This window comes from Anolis carolinensis, chromosome 2 (genome assembly GCF_035594765.1).
Source record: "Anolis carolinensis isolate JA03-04 chromosome 2, rAnoCar3.1.pri, whole genome shotgun sequence".
Classification (NCBI taxonomy): Eukaryota; Metazoa; Chordata; class Lepidosauria; order Squamata; family Dactyloidae; genus Anolis; species Anolis carolinensis.
The window spans coordinates 2,629,456-2,656,556 of NC_085842.1; the positions used below are offsets into that span (position 1 = coordinate 2,629,456).

The following is a 27,101-nucleotide window of genomic DNA, read 5'->3' on the forward strand; positions in this document are numbered from 1 at the left end:
CTTCTCTGGAGACATTCTAGCATCTCAAAATCTTCTTGAATTGTCCTGCCCAGAACTGGACAGAGTTATTCCAGGGAAGGTCTGATCAAAGTATAGAAGAGAGTTGACTAAAACTTACCCGGATCTAGATATCATGCTCCCATTGGTACAGCCTAAAATTACATTGGCTTTTTAAAGCTGCTGTAAAAAAAAGGTAAAGGTTTCCCCTGACGTTAAGTCCAGTCGTGACAGGAGCTGGGGCTAACAGCGGGCGCTCATTCCGCTCCTGGGATTTGAACCTGGCACCTTTCGGTCTGCAAGTTCAGCAGCTCAGCGCTTTAACACACTGTGCCACCAGAGGTCCCTACTTTTACCTTTTTTTTTTAAAGCTGCTGTATCACACTTTCTATTAAAAAAACATTTTTTATTCAAACACAAAAAAAAGAAAAACTAATCAAATTGTAATTTTGGGTTTTTTTTTAAAGAACTACATAACAAATATAAAGGGAATAAGGATACACACCTTGCACAATAAGAAAAAGACTAACGGACACCAAACCCTAGTCTAGAAACCTCTCACTCACTATATGATTTTTATCTGTTTACTCTATTTCCTTTAAAGGATGTTCTATACTCTATATTTCATCAATTTAGTTAATATGTCCATCTCAACAGATTCATTAATCTTCATAAGTCCATTCTTTGCCTTCCATTCCGGAGATATGTTGTATATCCTAATGGACCCTTTGCCAAAGCTGGGGATTAAACAGTCCCAAATACCAAACCTGGATCATTGTAAGCAACATGGAGAGTGATGGTCTCATGTTCCACGGCTCTCTCGGTACAAAGTCTGAGGTTTATTAAACAAACACAAGATAAGCCAAGACCATATTAACTTATAAGAAAACTAAAGTCTTCAGTCCGGCTAAAACAGTGGTTCCCAACCTGTGGTCCGTGAAACACCAGTGGTCCGTAAGAACTAAAATAGGGTCCATGGTCTCACCGTTACTATGCCATTGCAATGGGAGCGACTGGTCTTGCAAAACCCTCTTCTAGTGCCGAGGCTTATTAATATGGTTTTCTGTGGGCGAGCAGATGGCGACTACTGGTTGGCATATCTTCTGTATCAGGAACTACAGCTGATGTGGTCTATCCAATGCAATTTTCTGAATCATCACCCCAAATAACAAAACCCAATCTAAAGTTGATCAAGTTGGTACTAATGTTGGAGAGGGGTCCCTGGCCAAAGTGCTCCCTGGTCAAAACAAGGGTGGGAACCACTGGGCAAAAATAATACAATTGCAGCAGCACAGTCGAAGTAACAATGAATACAAATGCAGGTCAAGTGTCTAATTAATACAGACAAGTGTGACACCCCTGGCTGCAAGAGCACTGGAAATCAATACACCGAGGCCAATAAACAATCTAATATCTTTATTAAGGAAATGAAGAGATGAAACAAAAAGAAGCAGAAGATATAGTTCAGCAATAGACCTTTTGGGAAAGGTTGAATATAGTCCAATAACATAGTGTCCAATGTCTGATATTAAAGTTCAAAGTTTGTAATCCAAGAAACCGAAACACACTCAAACTTCCAAATAGTTTGAGTGGGGAGAAGTCCAGGTCTTCACTAGAGTTCAAAACAAGTCCGAGGCAAGGAATTGTAGACAAGGCTGTATACACGACGTGACAAGGCAAGGCTGGAATCACGGCAAGGCAAGGCAAGGAACACGGCTGGACAAGGCACGGCTAGGCTGAAAGGTAGTGGACTCCGACGCAGTCCACACTTGGCTGGGAACGAAGTTATCCCTTCAACTGTCACGTTGACTCCGCGCTGGCTAGCCAGCGCACAGAACTTTTAAAGAACTTTGAATCTTCCCTCAGAACAGGTGTCTCAAATGCTCTTTTCCCTTGGGAAAAGAGCTAGAACAACATCTTGACCAGATGCAATCCTCCCTTAGAATTCTCAGGGGGAAATAGGTTAATCAGCAGATTCCCTTGCTGCTAATCGCACGCTTCGTCTCCTGCCAGCTTTCTCCTGCCTGTTAGTTTCCACAAACATCCTTCTATCAAAGGGAGGGGAACTGGGAAGAGAAGACTCCGTTTCAAGGGCCTTTTTAATGAGCGTTGAACTAGAATTGTCAATAGGGAACATCTGGAACGGGGCAGAGTCTTGCTGAATCGGCACAAAACTTGTTTCCTCATCACTGTGGTCCACAATGGAGTCAGGTTCACGGCCCAAGGGTCCATGGGACATCACAACAAGTCAACTACAGCAGATCCAGGTCAGGAGCAAGAAGAAACAATGGCCAAGGTTACAGTCCAATGGTCACATGCCAGGAGTTCATTCAGCAGAGTTGATCAAATAACAACCAAGAAATAAAGAGTACAAACCGAATTCAGAGTCCCGAAAGTCAAGCCAGAAAGTCAAGGATACAAACAAAGTCCAAAGTCATAAACGAAACCAGGAAGTCAGTCCAGAATTTAGCATCAAAGATTCAGGATGCAACAAAGTCCAGAAAAGGGTTACAGGGACAGGGCTAGAGCCCAAAATGTTAACCGAGGGGCAGTAGAGTCAAGACATGAAACAAGAGTATGAAGATATGACGTTATCTGCTTCCAAAGAGCTATTCTTTTTCAGAACCCTTTTATCCAGAGATCTTAGAAGCTGCTCATTTCAGCAAACTTTCACAGATCATTCTAGAAGCCTGCAATGGGTTTCCTTGTGGAGGAGGTTAGGTGAACGCCTACAAAGCTTACTGCAATTCTGAAAAAAGCCCCCTCTGAGTGAGACCTCTGAGTAGCAGTCAAACTGTGGTTCATGGGAGAGAGAGAGAGAGAGAGAGCAAGGTGGCGGCTTTCCTCTTTCCTTCCAATGTTCTTTTAAAGAGAGCTCAGAAATTCAAAGACAGATCTCCTCTATTGGCGCATAAGTTCTGTGATGTCTAATGTTCCCTAAAGCTCTTTCCACATTCCGTGCATTTATGTGGCTTCTCCCCCATGAGGGTCCTTTGATGGGAACGTAGACTGCCACTCCGACTGAAGCTCTTTCCACATTCCATGCATTTGTGTGGCTGCTCCCCTGTGTGCTTCCTTTGATGGGAACGTAGGCTGCCACTCCAACGGAAGCTTTCTCCACATTCTATGCATTTATATGGCTTCTCCCCTGTGTGCTTCCTTTGATGGGAACGTAGACTGCCACTCCAACGGAAGCTCTTTCCACATTCCATGCATTTGTGTGGCTTCTCCCCTGTGTGGGTCTTTTGATGGTTATGCAGTCTTGCACTCCGACAGAAGCTCTTTCCACATTCCATGCATTTATATGGCGTCTCCCCTGTGTGCTTCCTTTGATGGAAACGTAGAGTGTCACTGCGACTGAAGCTTCTTCCACATTCTATGCATTTATATGGCTTCTCCCCTGTGTGGGTCTTTTGATGGGAACGCAGACTGCTACTCTGACTGAAGCTCTTTCCACATTCCATGCATTTATATGGCTTCTCCCCTGTGTGGGTCCTTTGATGAGAATGTAGACTGCCACTCTGACTGAAGCTCTTTCCACATTCCATGCATTTGTGTGGCTTCTCCCCTGTGTGGGTCTTTTGATGGTTACGCAGACCTGCACTGTGACTGAAGCTTTCTCCGCATTCTTTGCATTGATATGGCTTCTCCCCTGTGTGCTTCCTTTGATGGGAACGTAGACTGCCACTCTGACTGAAGCTTCCTCCACATTCCATGCATTTATATGGCTTCTCCCCTGTGTGGGTCCTTTGATGGGAATGTAGATGTCCACTCCGACTGAAGCTTCCTCCACATTCCATGCATTTATAGGGCTTCTCCCCTGTGTGGGTCCTTTGATGGGAACGTAGACTGCCACTCTGACTGAAGCTTCCTCCACATTCCATGCATTTATAAGGCTTCTCCCCTGTGTGGGTCCGTTCATGTCTAGTAAGATAACCTTTCCTATCAAATTGTTTTCCACATTCCACACACTGATGTAACTTCTCCCGTGTTTGTGATCTAGGATAGGGAGGTAGAGGACTTGCCATTCTTTTATATTTATAATTCAAATATTATGTCAGGTGTTCACAGATATAACCTCCTGAACAGCACAGACTTTGTTTTGTTGTAGCCTTCTTCTTGCTTTTCCAAGCCTGTCTTTTTCAGCACAATCTTATTTCCTCCCCTTAATTGAACAGGTATGCAGCTTGAAATATATTTTTCTACTACTTATTTGTTCTTGTTGTCATTGCTGTGTATTTTGAAGTCACTTTAGACTTAGAGCACTTCTCAGGCAAAGCTCTCACAAGGTGTTCTTTGCAGAACTTGTCCAGAAGTTGCCTGCCAGACAAATGAGAGGAAAATCTCTTCAAGAATTGAACAGAGAAAGATCTCATGGAACACAACAACAACAACAACTTTATTCTTATTTCCCGCCCCATCTCTCCGGAGATACTCGGGGCAATTTACATGGGGACCAAATCCAAAAACAAAATTACAGATATGTGAACATAAAACAACAACCCGGCAATAGTTTGTCACAGTGGGCATGTTGAGAGCTAAGTAGCTTGGGCAGGACCTGTCCAGTATACTACACGGGCGGGGCTAATAACAAAGTGCAAGAGCCAGATATGAAGTTAGGGCTAATGAAGCCAAGTCCTGTTGAAACCAATTAATCAAAAGCACATTGAGAACAATCCCTCCTCAGGTACAACAGAGACGGTGTCCAAAGATTCTGTGTGTGATTTCTTACACTGCAAGTTGTGTGTGTGTGTGTGGGTGTGGGTTTTTTTTTTGGGGGGGGGGGTGCTTTATAATTCTCAGCCAGAGAGGTCCTGGGCCTTTCTAATCTACAAACTCAAGAATCCTGCAAGGAAGAGGCACAGGAGTTTAAAGGGGTAACATGCTCTTCTGCTTGGAAGGCTAGATGCTACCTTTTCTTTTTTTATAAATATATTTATTGAGAGTTTTATGTTAGAAGAAGAATTTTTTTTAAAAAGACAATTCACATCGAAAGTGGGAGAACTTTGGTTTTTTTATAGAAAGTAGGAAAATAAACAAAATGAGGAAAAGAAGAAAAAAAAAGGAAGAAAAAATGTTAGCTTCCATCTGACTTTTACTGGCTCTTGAATACTTACCTGAAAAAATATTTTTTGTATTTTGGTAGAAACACTGCGCCCCCTTCGTCCTCTTAACTGCTTAAGATTGTAATCGTTCAGCAGATAAGATCAAATTTAAACTGTTTTTAAAAATCCTTTACCAGATCCCAATTGGTTTCTTTCTTTGGTAGTCCTTGGTTTGGAGATAGCCAATAGGTAAGTCTGTCCATATTCATGATCTCTGTGACTTTGTTCAACCAGTCTTCTTTTTTCGGAATCTCACTTTGTCTCCACTTCCTGGCGTATGTTGTCCTGGCAGCCGTTACCAAGAAATTCAATAGGATCTCTTTATTTTTTATCATGATCTAGATCTAACATACCCAATAAAAATATTCAGGTTCTTTTTTAATCTTTATCTTGAGGATTGATTGTATGGCTTCATTTACATCTTTCTAAAATAGTTGGGCTTTCGGACAAGTCCAACATAGGTGAAAGAAAGTGCCCGTCTGTTGTTTGCATTTCCAACATTTTTAGCCAATTCTCTCTCAAATCATATGAATATGTATATTTAAGGGTCTGATTCCAGACTTACTCCCAACTTTTTAGTTGAATCTGATGACTGACATTTTGAGCCCATTTCACCATACAGTCTTTTATTAGTTCTTTTTTCGTGGCCCACTCAAACAGTTTTTATGTGTTTTCGCTACCTTTTCTGAGGCTGCAGGGGTTCTTCCTCTGTGTGTCTTTTTGAGCCTTCTGCTTCATCGCTCTGTCCGTCCTCCCCTCCGTCCGTCCTCCCCTCCTTTCTTTGCAGGCCCCTCTGCCCTCCTCTTCCTGCCTCCAGACAGGACTTACATCCTTACCTCCATTCCTTTGCTCATGAATTGGGGGGGGGGGGCAGTGGATGTGTTGCAGCCAACCTAGGCTTCACGTATTACCTCCAGCTCCACAGTGTGATGTGTCTGTTTTCAAAAATTGGTTGTTTAAAACCATTAGCTTGTGTTCCCGAAACACAATTGTTTAGGTTTTACTGTTTTAAACTTTTCTTATGAATGGCCCATGAGTTGTAATTTTTTTTAAAAGCATGATAATGCAGACCTGAAGACTAGAATGACATCACCATCTGCGTTAGATGGGCTTTGAAGAGGAGGGCATCCCATAATGGGGAGACCGCAGAAGAGAAGGCCCTCTTCGTTTCCACTGGTGCTCCTATTTATACAGACTCCATTTCCATGTAACATTGCTTTTAGCTGCAACCTCTTTCCGGGCTATCCCAATCTAGTCACAAAGAAAGCTAATGTCATACGCTTCACCCTCTAGACCTCTCTATATTTACTCTTTTCTCATATTATAATTCTATTTTTTTAAATCCTTATTCCAGAAATCCCTTTTTGAATTTCACATGGCTTGGTTAGGCTTCCATTTGCAATCACTTGTGCCATCTGTCAAGTGCAGTGGTTCCCAACCTTTTTTTTTTTTTGACCAGGACCCACTTGACCAGGGACCACTTAGACCGGGGACCGCTCTCCAACATAAGTACCAAAAGGGTTACAAATCAGTTTTTGGTCAACATTAGAGTCGGTTTGGTTATTTGCACTGGATAGACCACATCAGCTCTAGTTTCTGATACAAGACATCCGCCACCCAGTAGTCACCATCTGCTTGTCACAAGAAATATAATGTGAAGATTTGATATGAAATATGGGTTGAATGGAATTCAATGAAAGAATGAATGAATGAGAGTCAATAATTTTGGAGACACCATTCAAAAAGATTAAGGCCCACAATAACTAAATAATTAACTACCTGTTTGCTGGACTGTAATTAAAACCTGCTAACAAGAACTGAAAAAGTAAAGCGTGATAAGAACTGTGACAAAGATAAGATCAATGTTTACAATGTTAAGAAGGAAGTCAACACAAGGCTAACATCGATCATGAAGAGTCAACATCTGGCCAAGAAACTGAGATGGAATCAGGATATTCCAGGATGAAAGATGTCTATCATTCATTACAATTTTGGAACATCCGCTAAATATTGCTATATAAGTGACCACGTGACATTCCAGAAATTGTGTCAGACAGCAGAGCTGTTTACCCGCCATGCTCTGGTCCACGGGAAGGACAGAGATGTTGTATGCCTCCCTTTCTCAAGGGAAGAGGAAGGAGTGTGTTTTGGAGTCATTTTACGTTGCAGGGAGTCAGGTTCTGCTGTATGGAAAACAGGGATCTGATCCTTGGCATTTTGGAGTTTTGGCATTTTGGGTTTATGGAAGTTTTGGAACTGTGCGTTGGCAGGCTTCAGGGAAGCTGGGTCTGGCCTAACAGGTGTTCTTCTCCAAGGAGGGAGAAAAGGATAGGGTAATATTTGGATGGATGAGAATGAATGAATATGTGGATATATGGTGTGAATGCTGAGTAAAAATGTAATTCCTCTTTTTTTTTTTTGGTTAGGCAGTGTAACAGTAAGTTGTTTGTGAATCCAATGTAGTTACATAAAATCTGTATGTCCAATGTCGTTCTTCGTATAAAAGTTCTGTAAAAGTTTTGATATACCCCCTCACAATGAAAACTGCAATAAAAAGAACCTTTGTTTGAAAAGTGTACACAACATGCTCGCCCACAGAAAACCCATAATTCATAATCTAGAGCTGATGTGATCTATCCAAGGCAATTTTCTGAATCAGCACCTCAAATAACCCCCGGAACAGGCCTAAAAAGAAAGACACCAAAAAAATTTTTTTGGTTGGGCTGTGTTATTATCCATGGATTTTGTTAATACTCACGTTAAAAAAAAGAAGGGGAGGGGGCTGAGGTTGGGAAAAAAACAAAAGGCGGAGTGTGTGACCCAATAAACTGTTCCTATCTATATTTTATAAATGCATTTTATGAATGTTATATGTAAGTTAATTTTTTAACTGATTTATAGTGTATTGTACTGTTTTTATATGTCTGTTTTATTGTAAGCCGCCCTGAGTCCCCTGTTGGGTGAGAAGGGTGGGATATAAATATTGTAATAAATAAATAAATAAATTTAATAATAACAATAACAATAGTAGTAATAATAACAATAACAACAACAACTTTGGAGGACTAAACGGGGTCTTACAAAGGGCTACTTTCCCATTACAACTCTTGTGTTTGGCAATAGGAGCTAATAATAATAATAATAATAATAATAAGTAGTAGTAGTAGTAGTAGTAGTAGTAGTAGTTACTTTGGGGGACTCTCCTTCTTCTCTCTCTCGCGCGCTCCCCTCCAAAGGCATCAAGGAAGCTGCGATAGGGCGAGGGCAACGGCGCTGGCTTCCTCCCTTCTCTCCCTCTCCTCCAACGGTGGTACGCACCCCTGGCCACAGACCCTATTTTAGGTCTCACTTTCATGGGTTGGGAACCACTGGTGTGAAGCAAGTGTGAATGTTGCAATTACCAAGCTTGAAGAGCGCTGAGTAGCTATGAAGCTGCAAAATCAATACCCCTACTGATTGATTTTGCAGCTTCATAGCTACTCAGTGCTATTCAAGCTTGCTAACTGCAACATTCACTCTTGCTTCATCACACAAGGGTTCTTTGTCCCACCCTGGACATTTTTCCAAGGTATACATACACCCTACTTGCCTTCCAACAGACCTCTGAAGATGCCAGCCACAGATGCAGGCGAAACATCAGTAGAGAATGCTACTGGAACATGGCCATACAGGGCGAAAAGCTCACAGCAACCCATTTTCAGATGTTGTTTATAAGTCTAGAATTAATATGTGGGTGCTTCTTGGGATTTTATGCCAATATGTATTTGTTTTTTTGAAGGCATTGAATGTATGCTGTTGTTTGTTGGAATCCGCCCTGAGTCTCTTTGGGGAGATAGGGCAGAATAGAAATAGTTTATTATCACCACCACCACCACCATCATCAACATTCAGATCTAAATAACTCACTGCAGTAGTAACCTGTGCCCATACTTTTCAAATAAAGCTTTGTTTGAGGCTGCAAAGGCCTGCAGCTGGCAAACAATGCTTTTCCTCTTTCCTTTGTCGGCCTTTGGGCAGAAAGTGCAGGCCTTGCTAAGCAGACACATAGCCATCGGTCTGTTTCAGCATGCTAAAGTCTTTCCGTGAGGGACAGAGAGAGACATAGGCTCCTTCCACACAGCTGAATAAAATCCCACACTATCTGCTTTGAACTGGAATGTATGGCAGTGTGGACTAAGATAATCCTGTTGCAATCAGATCACGTGGATTGTCCGCTTTGATCACCTGAATTATTTGGCAGTGTAGAAGGAGCCTTAGCTTTGTGGGTTTTAGATTTTTGTTAGATGTAGAGGTTTTAGTGCTATACTGTACAATACAAAATCTGCATAGACACACACACTATATTCTTTACTTCTGAATAATTTCTTAAAGAAAGTCAAGATGTGGGGACCTCGTTTTCTCCTGCTGCAGAGGAGAGAGAGGGCCCAATACAATGAAAACGCACGTCTTGTGCTCTCTATATTTTAATCTTTGTTCGGCATGTTTTCATATACATATTTTGTAGAAATATGCTTGGACTACAGCAACGCTCTGCATGGGGCTGCCTTTGAAGATAGTTCAGAAGCTTCAACGGGTTCAGAGATCGGCGGCCAGACTGCTAACAGGAGCTCCGTACAGGGAGAGATCCACTCCCATGGTGTGGCAGCTCCATTGGCTGCCAGTCTGCTTCCAGGCTAAATACAAAGTGCTAGTCATTACCTTTAAAGCCCTTAATGGCTCAGGTCCAGGCTATTTGACCGATTGCATCTCTTCTTACAAACCAGCCTTGCTCTTGATCCCACCCTCATCTCAAGTATAGCTGGTGGGAACGGAAGAAAGAGAGAGAAGATCTTCTCCATGGTTGCCCCCCACCTCTGGAGATCCCTTCCTAAAGAAATAAAGCTGGCCCTCTTCCTCCTCTCCTTCAAAAAACAACTGAAGACCTAGTTACACCCACTAGCACAGGGGTCCCCAAACTAAGGCCCGGGGCCGGATGCGGCCCTCCAAAGTCATTTACCAGGCCCCCGCCCATAGTTTTAGACTTAGGCTCGCCCAAAGTCTGAAATGACTTGAAGGCTCACAACAACAACAACAATCCTAATAAACTTGACTATCTCATTGGCCAGAAGCAGGCCCACATTTCCCATTGAAATCCTGGTAGGATTATGTAGGTTAAAATTGTTTTTATTTTTAAATATTGTATTGTATTGTTCTTTCATTTACTAATATTGTGCTATGGTAATAATATCGTATATTGTGTACCTATATACATATAATATTGATAATAATATTATAATGTAATACAATATAATACTAATAGTAATGCAATATAATAATATTAATTATATATTATATATTAAATGTAATATTATTAATAATATTACAGTATAGTGGTATAGTACAATATAGTAATATATAATGCTAATATTGTGCTATGCTAATAATATAATATATTGTATGTACATACAACCTGGAAACTGCTCTGAGTCCCCTTTGGGATGAGAGTGGGTGGGGTATAAATGTAGTAAACAAACAAACAAACAAACAAATAATTGTTATTGGGGGTTTTTTTGCACTACAAATAAGACATGTGCAGTGTGCATAGGAATTTGTTTGTTTTTGCTTTTAAATGATAATTCGGCCCCTCTACAGTCTGAGGGACCATGAACCGGCCCTCCACTTAAAAAGTTTGAGGACCCCTGCACTAGCACATGGAGAGGAGGAGGATTAGACAATGAGAGATCAGTACCGAGCCCTTGGTTGAGAACTCTTTTGTATTGGACTCTCCCCGTCCATGCCAGCCCAATAATAATAATAATTATTATTATTATTATTATACCCCTCCTCCATCTCCACGCAGGGACTTGGGCCAGCTAACATGGGGCCATGCCCCAATAACCACAGTAAATTAGGATAAAATACATACAGAACAAAAAGAAAAGCATCTGCAAGAAAATTTAAATAGAATAAAACACCATTTCAGACAGTAATGTAATAATTAAATAAAAACCACCATATAAGAGCAAAACAGTGATTTAAAATAATAAGAGAACTGGGCAAAGGTGCGAGGAGTATACAATTAAAATTCTAATGAGGTAGATAATGAAGTGATGCAGTATTAACTGGGAGATTCGGAGATGGGGTAAGCGAAAAAATAATTACCAACTGAAAGGGCAAAGAGACAATGACTGTGCTGGCTGAAAGGTCAGCAGTTCAAATCTGGTGAGCTCCGTCTGTCAGCTTCAGCTTTTCATCGAGAGAAGCCTCTCACAAGATGATAAAAAAATCAAACATTTGGGCATCCCCTGGGCAACGTCCTTGCAGATGGCCAATTCTTTCACACTAGAAACGACTTGCAGTTTCTCAAGTCACACACAAAAAATCAAAACCAAATATCATAAGATTTATGAGTAGCCTACAGTCAAATCGGTTTAAGCATTTTGAGATTAAAATTTAAAGAATCCAAGACCATACTAAACAACGAAACAATTCAAAAGTTGAATAATGTAAAAGTTACAGCAACCTGAAAGACCTGGAGGCTGGAATTCCATCAACATCTGCATCGGGTGGGCTTTGAGGGGGAGGGCAATGCACAAGGGGGGAGGTCACTGAAGAGAAGGCCCTCTTCCTCATCCTCACAACAGAGTATGGTTCCCTTTGGCTGGCGCTGAGGAAAGGGCACCCCAAGGAGGGAAAAGAACGTGTCCCCAAATATTCCTAACTGCTCAGAGACATTATTCCTATGGTTTTTTGGGGGGTGGAAGATCCATGGGACATGCTTTAAAGCTAGAGAAATCTGAATACAAACAAGGAAGAATCACAGCATGCAGTCAGACCTCCGTATCCACAGGTTTCCATGAGATACTATACATTGCATTCCCTTACATTCTGTTATTTCAGTTTAAGTATCTGTCTATAATTCTCAGAAGGGCTTGGTTTAACCTCCAATTTCCTAGTAAAGCTGAATCATTGTGTTCCGAATGATCCATTTGAAAAAGAGTGTCATCAATATAAAAAGTCTGGAAATAGTCAAAGCAACAGGAGCCATGGTGGCACAGTGGCTAGACTGCTGACCTGAAGGTTGGCGCTTTGAATCCGCTAGACGGAGTGAGCTCCCATCTGTCAGCTTTAGCTTCCCATGCGGGGACATGAGAGAAGTTCCCTCAGGAGGGTAACACATTCGGGCGTCCCCTGGCAATGTCTTTGAAGATGGCTGCTTCTCTCACACCAGAAGTGACTTGGTTTTTTCCATGTCAGGAGTGACTTGAGAAACTGCAAGTCACTACTGGTGTGAGAGAATTGACCATCTGCAAGGACGTTGCCCAGGGGAGGCCCGGATGTTTTCATGTTTTTACCATCCTTTTAGGACGCTTCTCTCATGTCCCCGCATGGAGCTGGAGCTGACAGAGGGAGCTCATCCATGCTCTCCCCGGGTTGGATTTGAACCAGCAACCTTCAGGTCAGCAACGCAACCTTCAAGTCACAAGGCTTTAACCCACTGCACTGTGTAAACCGTGCACTGTGTAAATCCTTATTGGAGATAGAGCGGTATATAAATAAAGTTTTGTTGTTGTTGTTGTTGTTGCGCCACCGGGGGCTCCACCAGAGGCGACTTCCCTCAGTTCTCTTCTGACACAATAAAATAACACAAAACAATAATGTTTCTGTCTGGCCTGTTCGTGCTCATGGCTTGAGGCAGGCTGCAACACGGCAAAAAACACACTCACCGAAAGCGTTCTTTCTTTCTTTCACAGGCCTGGCTACACTCACCGGAGGGAGGGAGGAGAGGAGTCCGCTCCGAGGAGGGAGGCCCTGAGGGAGGCCAGGCCCAAACACCCGGATGAAGGCAGGCAGGCAGGCAGGGCGGGAAAGGAGGCCCACGCGAGGCCCAGGCCTGGAAGGGAGGGCGCCCAGGACAAGGCCCCGCTCCTCCCTCCGGAAGTGAGCTCAGAGGGAAGGGCGTCGCGCTCTCCTCCCCTCCCGCCTCTCTGGGAAGCGGAGGCCTCCCTCTCGCTCGACTTCCGCCCGGACTGGACATGGCGGCCACGAGGAGGCGCCCATAGAGGGGCGGGGCTTAGCCTTCAAAGAACAGGCTGCAAAGGGGGAGCCAGGCAGGCAGGCAGGCAGGCGGACGGAGAAGAGGCCTCTTGGGCTGGCTTCCTTCCCTCCCTCCCATCTCCTGGGACTCCATCCCCCAGAACCCCCTTGGCCCTTGGCTCAAGGCAGCAGAGGCCTCTGGGAGTGGAAGTGAGAAATGGGAAGGAGTGGGCCTGGGAGAGTGGAGGGAAGGCCTCCCTTGGACTACAACTCCCACCACAATCCCTGCAGAAGGGCCTGGCACCAGGGATGGGGACTACAGCTCCCATCATTGAGACTTCTGCGCCAGCTGCGCCCATCCCTTGAGACGCCAGATCCGGCCATGGCAGTCCAGCCTCAGTCGCACCCCGCTTGGACTACTGCCACGCTCTCTGCCTGGGGCTGCCTTTGGAGACAGTTCGGAAGATTCAGCTGGTTCAGAGTGACTGACAGGAGCCCCTTCAGGGGCAGATGCACTTCCATGGATGGCAGCTCTACTGACAGCCGCTCTGCTTCCGGGCTACATACACAGTGCTGGTCACTACCTTTAAAGCCCGAAACGGTTTGGGTCGAGGCTACTTGACCGATCGCATCTCCTCTTACAAACCAGCCTGGGAAGTGCGGTCAGCAGAGGAGGAGGAGGCCCTGCTCTCGGTCCCACCCCCATCCCAAGTAGGGCTGGTGGGAACGAGAGAGAGAGAGAGGCCTTCTCCGTGGCCGCCCCCACCTCTGGAAGCCCCTCCCTCAAGAAATGAAGCTGGCCCCTCCCTCCTCTCCTTCAAAATGCAACTCAAGACCTACCTACCTATGCCCACGAGCCTATGGAGAGGAGGCGGCGGAGAAGGTAACGAGAGATCAGTCCCAAGCCCTTGGTTGGGAACCATTTCGCCAGCCCAATGACCATCGTTTGACTAGACAACCAACTCACACTGTTTTGTGACCGCTAGTTAGCTGTTTTAAATTAAGGCGGATGTTTGTTTAGATTTTACGTTATTATGCAATTTCGTTTGACTAGGCGTAGTTTAATTTATTGGCTTTAATTTGATGTGAGATTTGAATGTTGTTTTCATAAGCAGGGTTTCTCTGGGATTTTATGTCAGTATTTATTTGTTTAACAGAGACATTGAATATTTGCCGTTGTATGTTGGAAGACGCCCCGAGTTCCCTTGGGGAGATAGGACGGAATACAAATAAAGATTATTATTATTATTATTATTATTGTTGTTGTTTCAGAGGGCCCAGAGTTCGAAGCTCCCGAAAGCCTCAGGAGGACCTTGCAACTGTACCCCAAACTTTATCAAACTTAAACCTTTCAATAAACGAGTGATATTTCAGGGTATGCTGTATTAATATTATATATATATCAAATGTCTTGTGAAGGCCCCAGAGGAGCAGGAAAGACTTTATTTATTTATTACAATACAATAGAGTCTCACTAATCCAAGCTAAACGGGCCGGCAGAAGCTTGGATAAGCGAACAACTTGGATAATAAGGAGGGATTAAGGAAAAGCCTATTAAACATCAAATTAGGTTATGATTTTACAAATTAAGTACCAAAACTTCATGTTATACAGCAAATTTGACAGAAAAAGTAGTTCAATACGCAGTAATGTTATGTTGTAATTACTGTATTTACGAATTTAGCACCAAAATATCACGATATATTGAAAACATTGACTACAAAAATGGCTTGGATTATCCAGAGGCTTGGATAAGCGAGGCTTGGATTAGTGAGACTCTACTGTACTTGTATCCCGCCCTTCTCACCCAATAGGGGACTCAGGGCGGCTTACAATAAAACACGTATATAAATATAATACAGCTCATTCAATCAATTAAAATTAAATACATTAAACATTCCTAATGGCATCAGGGCAGCGGACAAAACAACAAAATTACAGGGCCCCCAACCTCGAAATTTGACAACCCATCATCCACTGCTCTAAGGTTGATACAACAAAAAGAAAAAAAAATAAAGTCTTAATTACAGGGAGAGGAATAATAGTTTTTATCCAATTGCTGGAGCCCCCGGTGGCCTAGGGGATAAAAGCCTCGTAACTTGAAGGTTGGGTTGCTGACCTGAAAGCTGCCAGGTTCGAATCCCACCCGGGGAGAGTGCGGATGAGCTCCCTCTATCAGCTCCAGCTCCATGCGGGGACTTGAGAGAAGCCTCCCATAAGGATGATAAAACATCAAAACATCCGGGCGTCCCCTGGGCAACGTCATTGCAGACGGCCAATTCTCTCACTCCAGAAGCAACTCCGGTTGCTCCTGACACGAAAAAAAAAAAAAATCCAATTGCTGCCAGTTTGAAGTATAAGCTCCGTCCACTTGGTCTCCTAGCAACCTACTCAGCCCAGGGGACAGGCACAGTTAGGCCTCAGGCTTCTTCCTCACTGCCTATAAAATACAGATTATCTGCTTTGAACTGGATTATCTTGACTCCACACTGCCATATAATCTACTTCAGTGTGCATTTTATCCAGCTGTGTAAAAGGGGCCTCATATAATCCAGTTTTAAGCAGATAATATAACATTATCAATATACAGTAGAGTCTCACGTATCCAACATAAAGAGGCCGGCAGAACGTTGGATAAGTGAATATGTTGGATAATAAGAAGGGATTCAGGAAAAGCTGATTAAACATCAAATTAGGTCATCATTATACAAATTAAGCACCAAAACATCATGTTATACATCAAATTTGACAGAAAAAGTAGTTCCAGCGCAGTAATGCTATGTAGTAATTACTGTATTTACAAATTTACCACCAAAATATCACAATGAATTTAAAACACTGACTACAAAAACATTGACTGCTAAAAGGCAGACTGTGTTGGATAATCCAGAACATTGGATAAGTGAATGTTGGATAAGTGAGATTCTACTATGTAATATGAAATAATTACTGTGATAGAATAATACAGAACAATATAATCTCTAAAATCAGGACAGTAAATAAAGAGCAACATCTGAAAGCAGGGAAATTGGAAATTCCACAAAGGAAACAAGCAGGACCAGCTAACATCTCCCAAGAAAGGATTCTTCCAGAAAGGAAGCTGAGAAGGGAGTGAAGCAGTGTGCATTACCAAAGTCATTATTATTACTATTATTATTATTATTATTGTTTTGCTGTGAACTGTGAAAATGAATACAATCTGGCTTCAAAAACACTGAAATCTGAATATATAAAAATTACTGTGGTATAATAAAACAGAACAATACAATCTCTAAAATCAGAACACTAAATAAAGAACTAAACTCTGAATACAGGGGAATTCCACACAGGAAACCATCAGGGCCAGCTAACACCTCCCAACAAAAAATTCACTCAGGGAGGAAACAGCCAGGCTTTAAAGCTGCAAGGCCATTACATGCTAATCATTTTCCCTAATTGCAGCAATTAGACTTGCCTCCAACAGACAAAAAAAATCCAAAATATTGTATATTCACAACCTTTAGGAAATAATATCCCTTGATGGTGCAGCGTGTTAAAGCGCTGAGCTGCTGAACTTCTGGACCGAAAGGCCACAGGTTTGAATTGGGGGAGCGGAGAGAGCCCCCACTGTTAGTCCCAGCTTCTGCCAACCCCAAAGTTCGAAAACATGCAAATGAGAGTAGATGAATAGGTACTGCTCCGGCGGGAAGGTAACGGCGCTCCATGCAGTCATGCCGCCCACATGACCTTGGAAGAGTCTACGGACAACGCCGGCTCTTCGGCTTAGAAATGGAGATGAGCACCAACCCCCAGAGTCAGACACGACTGGACTTAACGTCAGGAGAAAACCTTTACCCTTGACCTTAACTACCACCAAATCCTCAATACTTTATTTCCCAGACCACCAGACTTCGCCACAGCAACGCGTGGCCGGGCACAGCTAGTATACATATAAATATACAACTGGCACATTTGGAGTCTAAAAACTGGGTCTGTCATTGAGTTCTAAAAGGTGTGGTAGTGATTGATGCTGCTGCTCTTGCTTGAAAGCCTGGTCCCACAACCAGGTCTTAACTTTCCTGCGGAAAGATAGGAGAGGGAGCCTCCCTGGCATCATTTGGGAGGGCGTTCCACAACCAACTTTAGTCCTGAATACTAGTCCTGAAGCCTAAGCATGGGAGTCCTAAACTTTCGAGACTGCTGGACTCTACTTTTCAATGACCTTGCTAACGTTTAGACTTAGAAGATGAATGTTTAATTGTTTGAAAAGAACAAGACATTCAGCTGTAGCTCTGTGTTTGCTATTCCTTGCCCTTTTCTCCTCAATGGGACATGCTTCCAATTATCGACTCTCTTGTCCCGTCGGCCTTTTTCCCCTCCAAACTAAACACACTCATCTCCCTCAGCCATTCCCTAGAGTCCTTCTCTGGACACATTCTAGCATCCCAAACTCTTGCTTGAATTGAGCTGCTCAGAACTGGACACAGAGTCAACTAAAACTTACCCGGATCTAGACATCATGCTCCCATTGGTACAGCCTAGAATCACATTGGCTTTTTAAAGCTGCTCTATCACATTTTATTTAAAAAAAACATTTTATTCAAACACAGAAAAAGAAAAACAAATCAAAGCATGTTTACACAAATTACAATTTTGGCATTTAATTTTTTTTACACAAATTACAATTTTGGCATTTAATTTTTTTTACACAAATTATAATTTTGGTACCTTTTAAAAAAAAGGACTACTTAACAAATATAAAGGGAACAAGGACACACACTTTGCACAATAAGAACAAAATTAATGGACCCCACACCACAGTCTAGAAACCTCTCACTCACTATATGATTATCTGTTTATCTCCTTTCAATACTGTTCTGTACTCTATACTTCATCAATTTAGTTAATGTGTCCATCTGAACTGATTCATGAATGTACATCAGTCGTTGTCATCATTCTTTGCCTTCCATTCCCTGCTGTTAGGGAGATATGTTGTGTATCCTAATGGACCCTTTGCCAAAGGTGGGGATTAAACAGTCCCAAATACCAAAAATGATTCACTGTAAGCAATGATAATTGCACATGAAGCGTGATGGTCTCTTGTTCCAGGGCTCTCCTAGTATAAACTCTGAGGTTTATTAAACAAACACAAGATAAGCCAAGACCATATTAACTTACAGGAAAACTGAAGTCTTTGGTCCGGCTAAAACAGTGGTTGCCAACCTGTGGTCCGTGGGCCACCAATGGTCCGCAAGAGCTTAAATAGGGTCCACGGCCTCACCATTACTACACCATTGCGATGAGAGCGCGTAGTCTCGCAAAACCCTCTTATAGTGCCGAGGCTTATTGAATATGGTTTTCTGTGGGCGAGCAGATGGCGACTACTGGGTGGCATGTGTTCTGTATCAGGAACTAGAGCTGATGTGGTCTGTCCAATGCCATTTTCTGAATCAGCACCCCAAATAACAAAACCAAATCTAAAGTTGACCAAAAACTGATTCGTAACCCTTTTGGTACTAATGTTGGAGAGTGGTCCCTGGTCAGCTGATCCCTAGTTGGAAACCACTGGGCTAAAAATAATGCAATTGGAGCAACACAGTCGAAGGAACAAGGAACACAAGTGCAGGTCAAGAGTCCAATTAATGCAGACAAGTCGAGTACTGCAGATCCAGGTCAGGAGCAAAAATAAACAAGACCCAAGGATACAGACCAATAGTCATATGCCAAGAGTTCATTAAGCAGATTTCATCAAATAACAACCAAGATATCAAGAGTGCAAACTGAATTTAGAGTCCCAAAATCAAGCCAGCAAGTCAGGGATACAAACAAAGTCCAGTCCATAAACGAAACCAGGACGTCAGTCCAGAATTTAGAGTCAATGATTCAGTATACAACAAAGTCCAGAAAAAGGTTACAGGTACAGAACTAGAGCCCAAAATAATAATAATAATAATAACAACACTTTATTCATATTCCGCTCTATCTCCCCAAAGGGACTCAGGGCAGATCACAGTCCACACAATACACATGCACAGCAAACATTCAATGCCGTTGAATGAAGCAGAGCCAAGACATGAGTAAGGAGTATGAAGATATGATGTTATCTGCTACCAAAGAGCTATTCTTTTTCAGAACCTTTTATCCCGAGATCTCAGCTGCTGCGCATTTCAGCAAATGTTCACAGATCATCATAGAAGCCTGCGATGGGTCTCCTTGGGGAGGAAGTTAGGTGAATCCCTTCGAAGCTTGCTTTATTTATTTCGTGTCAAAAAGCATTGCAAACAATTTCATTTTAAAATGATGAAAAAAAGGAAATCACAAGCAACTAAATAGTTTTGGACTAAAAGCGGGCAATAGCAACCGCATTGTCCGTAGCTTTAGACAACTCCTCCTCCGTACATGAGGCAGGGCATTGTGGGCAAGCATACATATGCGGAGTTGTTTGTTCTGCTCCACAGTCACACAAGGTGGAGGATTCCTCCAGGTAGTGCCATCTTGCCAAGTTGTCTTTAGATCTGCCCACTCCGCTTCTGAGTCTGTTCAGGGACTTCCAAGTTGCCCATTCTTGGTTTGCCCCTGGAGGAAGGAAGACCCTTATGGGGGGTCATCCAGTTGGGATTGCCAGGTTTAGCTGCCCAGAGGGACACCCTTGCTGTTGCTGGAGGAACATCAAGAGGAGTGGTGGTTCTCATGAAGCCCTTCCTTGATTTGAGTCTGGTGGGAGGAGGCTGATAGTCATGCAGTGGGTGGCTTTCACAATGTTCGACCTTATTTCTCTCACCATTAGCAGCAACTTCCCGTCGCACGTCAGGAGGAGCAATGCCAGCTAACTTGTAGAGTTTATCAACAGGTGTAGGTTTAAGGCATCCCGTGATGATTCTGCATGTTTCGTTCAGTGCTATGTCCACCTGCTTTGCATGGGCAGACTTGTGCCAGACAGGACAGGCAGACTCAGCAGTTGAGAAAGACAAGGCCAGGGCTGATGTTCTTATTAATTGTGGGTCTGCACCCCATGCGCTGCCAGTCAGTTTCCGCAGGATGTTGTTGCGCGCAGGTACTTTGTGCTTGGTGTTCAGGCAGTGTTTCCTATATGTTAGTGTTCGATCTAAGGTGACACCAAGGTATTTAGGATGGAAACAGTGTTCGAGTTCTTGGCCGAAGTTCGAAGCTTGCTGCAATCCTGAGAAAAGAGCCCCTCTGAGTGACACCTGCTCCCAGTAGTCGTCAGCCAAGGCCACACAAACTGCAGTTCTGGGGGAGAGAGAGCAAGGTGCTGGCCTTCCTCTTTCCTTGCAGTGCTTTTTTAGAGAGAGCTCGGAAAATCAAAGGCCCGTCTCCTCTAGAGGTACATGAGTTCTGTGATGTCTACTGTATACTGAACTTTTTCTAAAGCTCTTTTCACATTCGGTACATTTATATGGCTTCTCCCCTGTGTGGGTCCTTTGATGGAAATGCAGATGGTCACTCTGACTGAAGCCTTCTCCAAATTCTATGCATTTATATGGCATCTCCCCTGTGAGTCTTTTGATGGGAATGTAGACTGCCACTCCAACGGAAGCTCTTTCCACATTCCATGCATTCATATGGCTTCTCTCCTGTGTGCTTCCTTTGATGGGAACGTAGACTGTCACTCCGACGGAAGCTTTCTCCACATTCCATGCATTTATAGGGCTTCTCCCCCGTGTGGGTCATTTTATGGGAACATAGACTGCTTCTCTGACAGAAGCTTTCTCCACATTCCATGCATTTATAGGGCTTCTCCCCTGTGTGCTTCCTTTGATGGGAACGTAGGCTGTCACTCCAACTGAAGCTTTCTCCACATTCCATGCATTTATATGGCTTCTCCTCTGTGTGCTTCCTTTGATGGGAACGTAGGCTGCCACTCCAACTGAAGCTTTCTCCACATTCCATGCATTTATATGGCTTCTCCCCTGTGTGGGTCCTTTCATGGGAACGTAGATGTCCACTCCGACTGAAGCTTTGTCCACATTCCATGCATTTATGTGGCTTCTCCCCTGTGTGGGTCCTTTGATGGGAACGCAGATTGCCAATCTCACTGAAACTTTTTCCACATTCCATGCATTTATGTGGCTTCTCCCCTGTGTGCTTCCTTTGATGGGAACGTAGACTTCCGTGACTGAAGCTTTCTCCACATTCCATGCATTTATATGGCTTCTCCCCCGTGTGGGTCCTTTGATGGGAACGTAGATGGCCACTCTGACTGAAGCTCTTCCCACATTCCATGCATTCATAGAGCTTCTCCCCTGTGTGCTTCCTTTGATGGGAACGTAGGCTGCCACTCCAACTGAAGCTTTCTCCACATTCCATGCATTTATATGGCTTCTCCCCTGTGTGGGTCCTTTCATGGGAACGTAGATGGCCACTCTGACTGAAGCTCTTTCCACATTCCATGCATTTATAGGGCTTCTCCCCTGTGTGCTTCCTTTGATGGGAACGTAGGCTGTCACTGCGACTGAAGCTTTCTCCACATTCCAAGCATTTATGTGGTTTCTCCCCCGTGTGGGTCCTTTGATGGGAACGTAGATGGCCACTCTGACTGAAGCTCTTTCCACATTCCATGCATTTATAGGGCTTCTCCCCTGTGTGGGTCCTTTGATGGGAACGTAGGCTGCCACTGCGACTGAAGCTTCCTCCACATTTCATACATTTATATGGCTTCTCCCCTGTGTGGGTCCTTTGATGGGAACGTAGGCTGCCACTGCGACTGAAGCTTCCTCCACATTCCATGCATTTATAAGGCTTCTCCCCTGTGTGGGTGCGTTCATGTCTAGTAAGATGACTTTTCCTATCAAATTGTTTCCCACATTCCATACACTGATGTAACTTCTCCCCTGTGTGTGATCCATGATAGGGAGGTGGAGGACTTGCCATTCTTTTACAATTATAATTCAAATATCATGCCAGGGGTTCACAGATATAACCTCCCGAACAGCATAGTCTTTGTATTACTTTAGCATTCTTCTCACTTTCAGCAAGTGTCTCTTTCTTCAGCACAATCTTATTTCCCCCCTTATAATTGCACAGGCATTTAGCTTGAAATGTATTTTTCTAGTACTTATTTCTTCTTGTTGTCATTGCTGTGCATCTTGAATTCACTTTAGACTTAGAGCATTCCTCGGGCAAAACTCTCACAAGATGTTCTTCGCAGAACTTGTTCAGAAGTTACCTGCCAGACAAATGAGAGGAAAATGTCTTCAGGAGTTGAACAGAGAAAGATCTCATGAAACATGAAGAACAAGACTCGTGCTGGAGCAAACCCAGGGGAAGAGGGAAGGCGCCCATTGCCTGGTGACAAATACTTTTAACACTTGCCCAACAACGAACAATCCCTCCTTAGGGACAAAGGGGACGGTGCCCAAATATTCGATGTATGCGATGTCTTACACTTACCTTTCTTTGCAGGCCCCTCTGCCCTCCTCTTCCTGCCTCCGGAGGGTACTTACATCCTTCCCGCCCTTCCTTTGCTCCTGAATGGGGAGCAGTGGATGTGTTGCAGCCTCGTATTACCTCCAGCTCAGCTCAGCAGTATGATGTGTCTGTTTTGAAAAAAGTATTTTTAGAACATCAGCTTGTGTTCCCAAAACACAATTGTTTATGTTTTACTATTTTAAACTTTTCTTACTAATGGTTCATGAATTGCAATTTATTTTAAAAGAAAGGCATGATAAATGCAGACCTGGAGACTGGAATAACATCAACATCTGCACTGGGTGGGCTTTGAAGGGGAGGGCATCAGATAATGGGGAGGCTGCAGAAGGGAACGCCCTCATCCTGATCCTCACGCAGAGCATGGCTCCCTTGGGCTGGCGCTGAGGAAAGTGCACTCCAAGGAGGGAAAATATTTTATGTTGTTTTATGCTGTTTTATACTATATTGTTATATTGTTTTACATTTCATGGATTGTTTTAAGTTATGTCGATGTTGGGTTCATGCCCATGTGAGCTCTGAATCCCTTCGGGGAGATGGAGGTGGGATACAAAACTAAAGTAAGTATTATGATTAATAATACGAACGTGTCTCCAAATATTCCTAACTACTCACAGACGTTATTCCTATCATTTTTGGAGAGATAGAAGATCCATGGGACAAGCTTTAAAGTTACAGAATTCCAAATAAAAACAAGTAAGAATCACAACGTGTAGGCAGACTTCCGTATCCACAGGTTTCCATGAGATACATTGCATTCCCATACATTCCATTATTTCTAAGTAAGCTTAGAAATGGAGATCAGCACCAACCCCCAGAGTCAGACATGACTGGACTTAACGTCCAGGGGAAGCCTTTACCTTTTTATCTATCTGTCTCTAATTCTTAGAAGGGCTTGGTTTAACCTCCAGTTTCCTAGAAAATGGAATTACTATGTTCCTAATGATCCATTTGAAAAAGTGTCATCACTATGAAAAGTATAGAAATAATAATAGTAATACAGTAGAGTCTCACTTATCCAAGCTAAATGGGCCGGCAGAAGCTTGGATAAGCAAATACCTTGGATAATAAGGAGGGATTAAGGAAAAGCCTATTAAACATCAAATTAGATTATGATTTTACAAATTAAGCACCAAAACATCATGTTATACAACAAATTTGACAGAAAAAGTAGTTCAATATGCAGTAATGTTATGTTGTAATTACTGTATTTACGAATTTAGCACCAAAATATCATGATATATTGAAAACATTGACTACAAAAATAGCTTGGATAATCTAGAGCAGGGGTCCTCAAACTTTTGAAGCAGAGGGCCGGTCCACAATCCTTCAGACTGTTGGGCTGAATTATCATTTGAAAAAAAAAATGAACAAATTCCTATGCACACTGCACATGTCTTATTTTTTGTAGTGCAAAACAGCAACAACAACAATGAAAGAACAATACAATATTTTAAAATGAAAACAATTTTAACCAACAAAAACCTATCAGGATTTCAATGGAAAATGTGGGCCTGCTTCTGGCCAATGAGATAGTCAAGTTAATTAGGATTGTTGTTGTTGTGTACCTTCAAGTCATTTCAAACTTTGGCCGAGCCTAAGTCTAAAATTAATTATTTATTTACTACATTTATATCCCACCCTTCTCACCCCGAAGGGGACTCAGAGCAGCTGTATGTACATACAATATATTATATTATTAGCATAGCACAATATTAGCATTATATATTACTATATTGAACTATACCACTATAGTGTAATATTATATGTAATATATAACATATAATTAATATTATTATAATATTATAATTATAAAATTAATTATTTATTTACTACATTTATATCCCACCCTTCTCACCCCGAAGGGGACTCAGAGCAGCTGTATGTACATACAATATATTATATTATTAGCATAGCACAATATTAGCATTATATATTACTATATTGAACTATACCACTATAGTGTAATATTATATGTAATATATAACATACAATTAATATTATTATATGGTATTATTATTAGTATTATATTGTGTAACATAATATTAGTATCAATACTATATGTATATACAATATATTATATTATTAAAACTGATATAAAAATATTATATTATAAAACTGAGGGTGGGGGCCAGGTAAATGACCTTGGAGGGCCGCATCCGGCCCCCGGGCCTTAGTTTGGGGACCCCGGATCTAGAGGCTTGGATAAGCGAGGCTTGGATAAGTGAGACTCTACTGTAGCTTGAGGCAGGTTGCAACATTGTGAAACAGACATTAACCCGAAACATTCTTTAAAATACACATATCACAACATATTTCTACAAAATACATATTAAAATACTGAAAGCCAAGATGTAACATCAGGTGCAAGTTTCAAAGCCATGATGCACACTGTCTGGGTGGGCCTGCTGGGAGAGGGAGGGAGAGGGAGAGAGGGAGAGAGAGAGAGAGTGAGTTCCTGGCAAATTTCAAGTCTGTGCACTTTCATTTCAGCTGTCAGGATCCCGGGTATAATAATAATAATAATAATAATAATAATAATAATAATAATAATAATAATAATAATAATAATTTTATTCTTATATCCCGTCCCATCTCCCCGGAGGGACTCGGGGCGGCTTACATGGGGTACCCATCGTGCACAGATCTTCTGCTAGCCAAGCAAAGCTTAAATTGCATTAACCGACCGTCTGCGCAGGGTTCCATACTTTGCACTTTAACAACACAACCATTCAATGCTAAGGCTTCCCGCCAAATGGAACTACAGTAGAGTCTCACTTATCCAAGCTAAACGGGACGGCAGAAGCTTGGATAAGCAAATATCTTGGATAATAAGGAGGGATTAAGGAAAAGCCTATTAAACATCAAATGAGGTTATGAGTTGACAAATTAAGCACCAAAACATCACGTTATACAACAAATTTGACAGAAAAAGTAGTTCAATACGCAGTAATGTTGTGATTACTGTATTTACGAATTTAGCACCAAAATATCACGATATAGTGAAAACATTGACTACAAAAATGGCTTGGATAAGCGAGGCTTGGATAAGTGAGACTCTACTTTAACTGCAGAGGAGAGTCTCCTGAACAAGCCAGGACCTGCCGCAGACCAGGGCTGCCATCTGCTGAGGAGTTCCGAAGGTGGAGGCATTACTTTTCATCCAACCCTGGTAGTAAAATTCATCAAACAGAGATTAAACATCAGGTGAAAGCCGGAGGGATTGCGCAGCACCGAGGGGATGGAGGCCCGTGGAAGGAAGCGGGCCTCGGGGTGGTTCTGGTCTGTGCTGCGTGGGTGGGAATGGGAATGGGAAAGGGAGGGAAGGCTGGGGTGGGGTCCACGGAGGGGGCGGGAGACGGGCCTGGTCTGTGGCTGAGGGAGGGGGAGGGGGAGGAAGACCCCCGGGAGAGCCCACTCCCCTCCGCCCCAGGCCTGCCCACACTCACCGGAGTCCCTGAGGGAGGCCAGGCCCAAACACCCGGGAGAGGAGGCCCACGCGAGGCCCAGGCCTGGAAGGGAGGGCGCCAGGACAAGGCCCCGCTCCCCCCTCCGGAAGTGAGCTCAGAGGGAAGGGCCTCACCCTCCCCTCCCCTCCTGAGCACTTCCTCCCGCCTCTCTGGGCAGCGGAGGCCTCCCTCTCGCTCGACTTCCGCCCGGACTGGACATGGCGGCCACGAGGAGGCGCCCATCGAGAGGCGGGGCTGAGCCTCCAAAGGGAGAGGACCACACCTGGCACACACACACACACACACACACCCCATGACCCACTTGAAGTCCAGGTAGGGTTTGGCAGGGGATGGGCCCTGGATGATGGGATGTGAAGTACATACACTCACCTCAAAAGATCAGGCAAATCCCAACAGAGATGGATCTGGACCAAACATGGCCCCCACACACACACACACACACACACACCCCATGACCCACTTGAAGTCCAGGTAGGGTTTGGCAGGGGATGGGCCCTGGATGATGGGATGTGAAGTACATATACTCACCTCAAAAGATCAGGCAAATCCCAACAGAGATGGATCTGGACCAAACATGGCCCCCACACACACACACACACACACACACACCCCATGACCCACTTGAAGTCCAGGTAGGGTTTGGCAGGGGATGGGCCCTGGATGATGGGATGTGAAGTACATACACTCACCTCAAAAGATCAGGCAAATCCCAACAGAGATGGATCTGGACCAAACATGGCCCACACACACACACACACACACACACCCCATGACCCACTTGAAGTCCAGGTAGGGTTTGGCAGGGGATGGGCCCTGGATGATGGGATGTGAAGTACATACACTCACCTCAAAAGATCAGGCAAATCCCAACAGAGATGGATCTGGACCAAACATGGCCCACACACACACACACACACACACACACACCCCATGACCCACTTGAAGTCCAGGTAGGGTTTGGCAGGGGATGGGCCCTGGATGATGGGATGTGAAGTACATACACTCACCTCAAAAGATCAGGCAAATCCCAACAGAGATGGATCTGGACCAAACATGGCCCACACACACACACACACACACACACACC

At 43.4% G+C, this 27,101-nt stretch overlaps 2 protein-coding genes across 4 annotated transcripts in view; both read right to left on the bottom strand.

Moving 5' to 3' along the window:
- Positions 1-1,398: 1,398 nt before the first annotated feature.
- LOC134296855 (zinc finger protein 239-like) lies at positions 1,399-13,842 on the bottom strand. 2 transcript variants are annotated; one of them, XM_062972830.1, is made up of 2 exons: positions 12,852-13,842; positions 1,399-4,317 (listed from the first exon to the last, which is right to left on the bottom strand). In XM_062972830.1, the coding sequence occupies exon 2, from the start codon at positions 4,023-4,025 to the stop codon at positions 2,925-2,927; it is 1,101 nt and encodes a 366-aa protein (XP_062828900.1). In that variant the 5' UTR covers positions 4,026-4,317; positions 12,852-13,842; the 3' UTR covers positions 1,399-2,924. The 2 variants fall into 2 exon arrangements, with proteins under 2 accessions (XP_062828900.1, XP_062828899.1); XM_062972829.1 differs by having other exon boundaries at positions 12,809-13,842.
- A 3,809-nt stretch (positions 13,843-17,651) lies between these two features.
- Positions 17,652-27,101, bottom strand: part of LOC103281129 (zinc finger protein 135) — a 10,301-nt gene continuing 851 nt past the window's right edge. The window contains exons 1-3 of one of the 2 annotated variants that reach the window (XM_062972803.1): positions 25,994-27,101; positions 22,509-22,654; positions 17,652-22,284 (exon numbers count right to left, since the gene is read on the bottom strand). The exon at positions 25,994-27,101 is cut by the window's right edge and continues 851 nt beyond it. In XM_062972803.1, coding sequence (XP_062828873.1) covers positions 20,595-21,989 — 1,395 coding nt within the window. In that variant the 5' untranslated portion in view covers positions 21,990-22,284; positions 22,509-22,654; positions 25,994-27,101 and the 3' untranslated portion in view covers positions 17,652-20,594. Of the gene's footprint in view, positions 22,285-22,508; positions 22,655-22,794; positions 24,514-25,993 lie in introns of those variants that run through there. The other variant, XM_062972802.1, reaches the window with a different exon arrangement.

Excerpts from the sequence above, each read along its gene's own strand:
- LOC134296855 (XM_062972830.1), bottom strand. The coding sequence starts at position 4,025 with ATGGCAAGTCCTCTACCTCCCTATCCTAGATCACAAACACGGGAGAAG.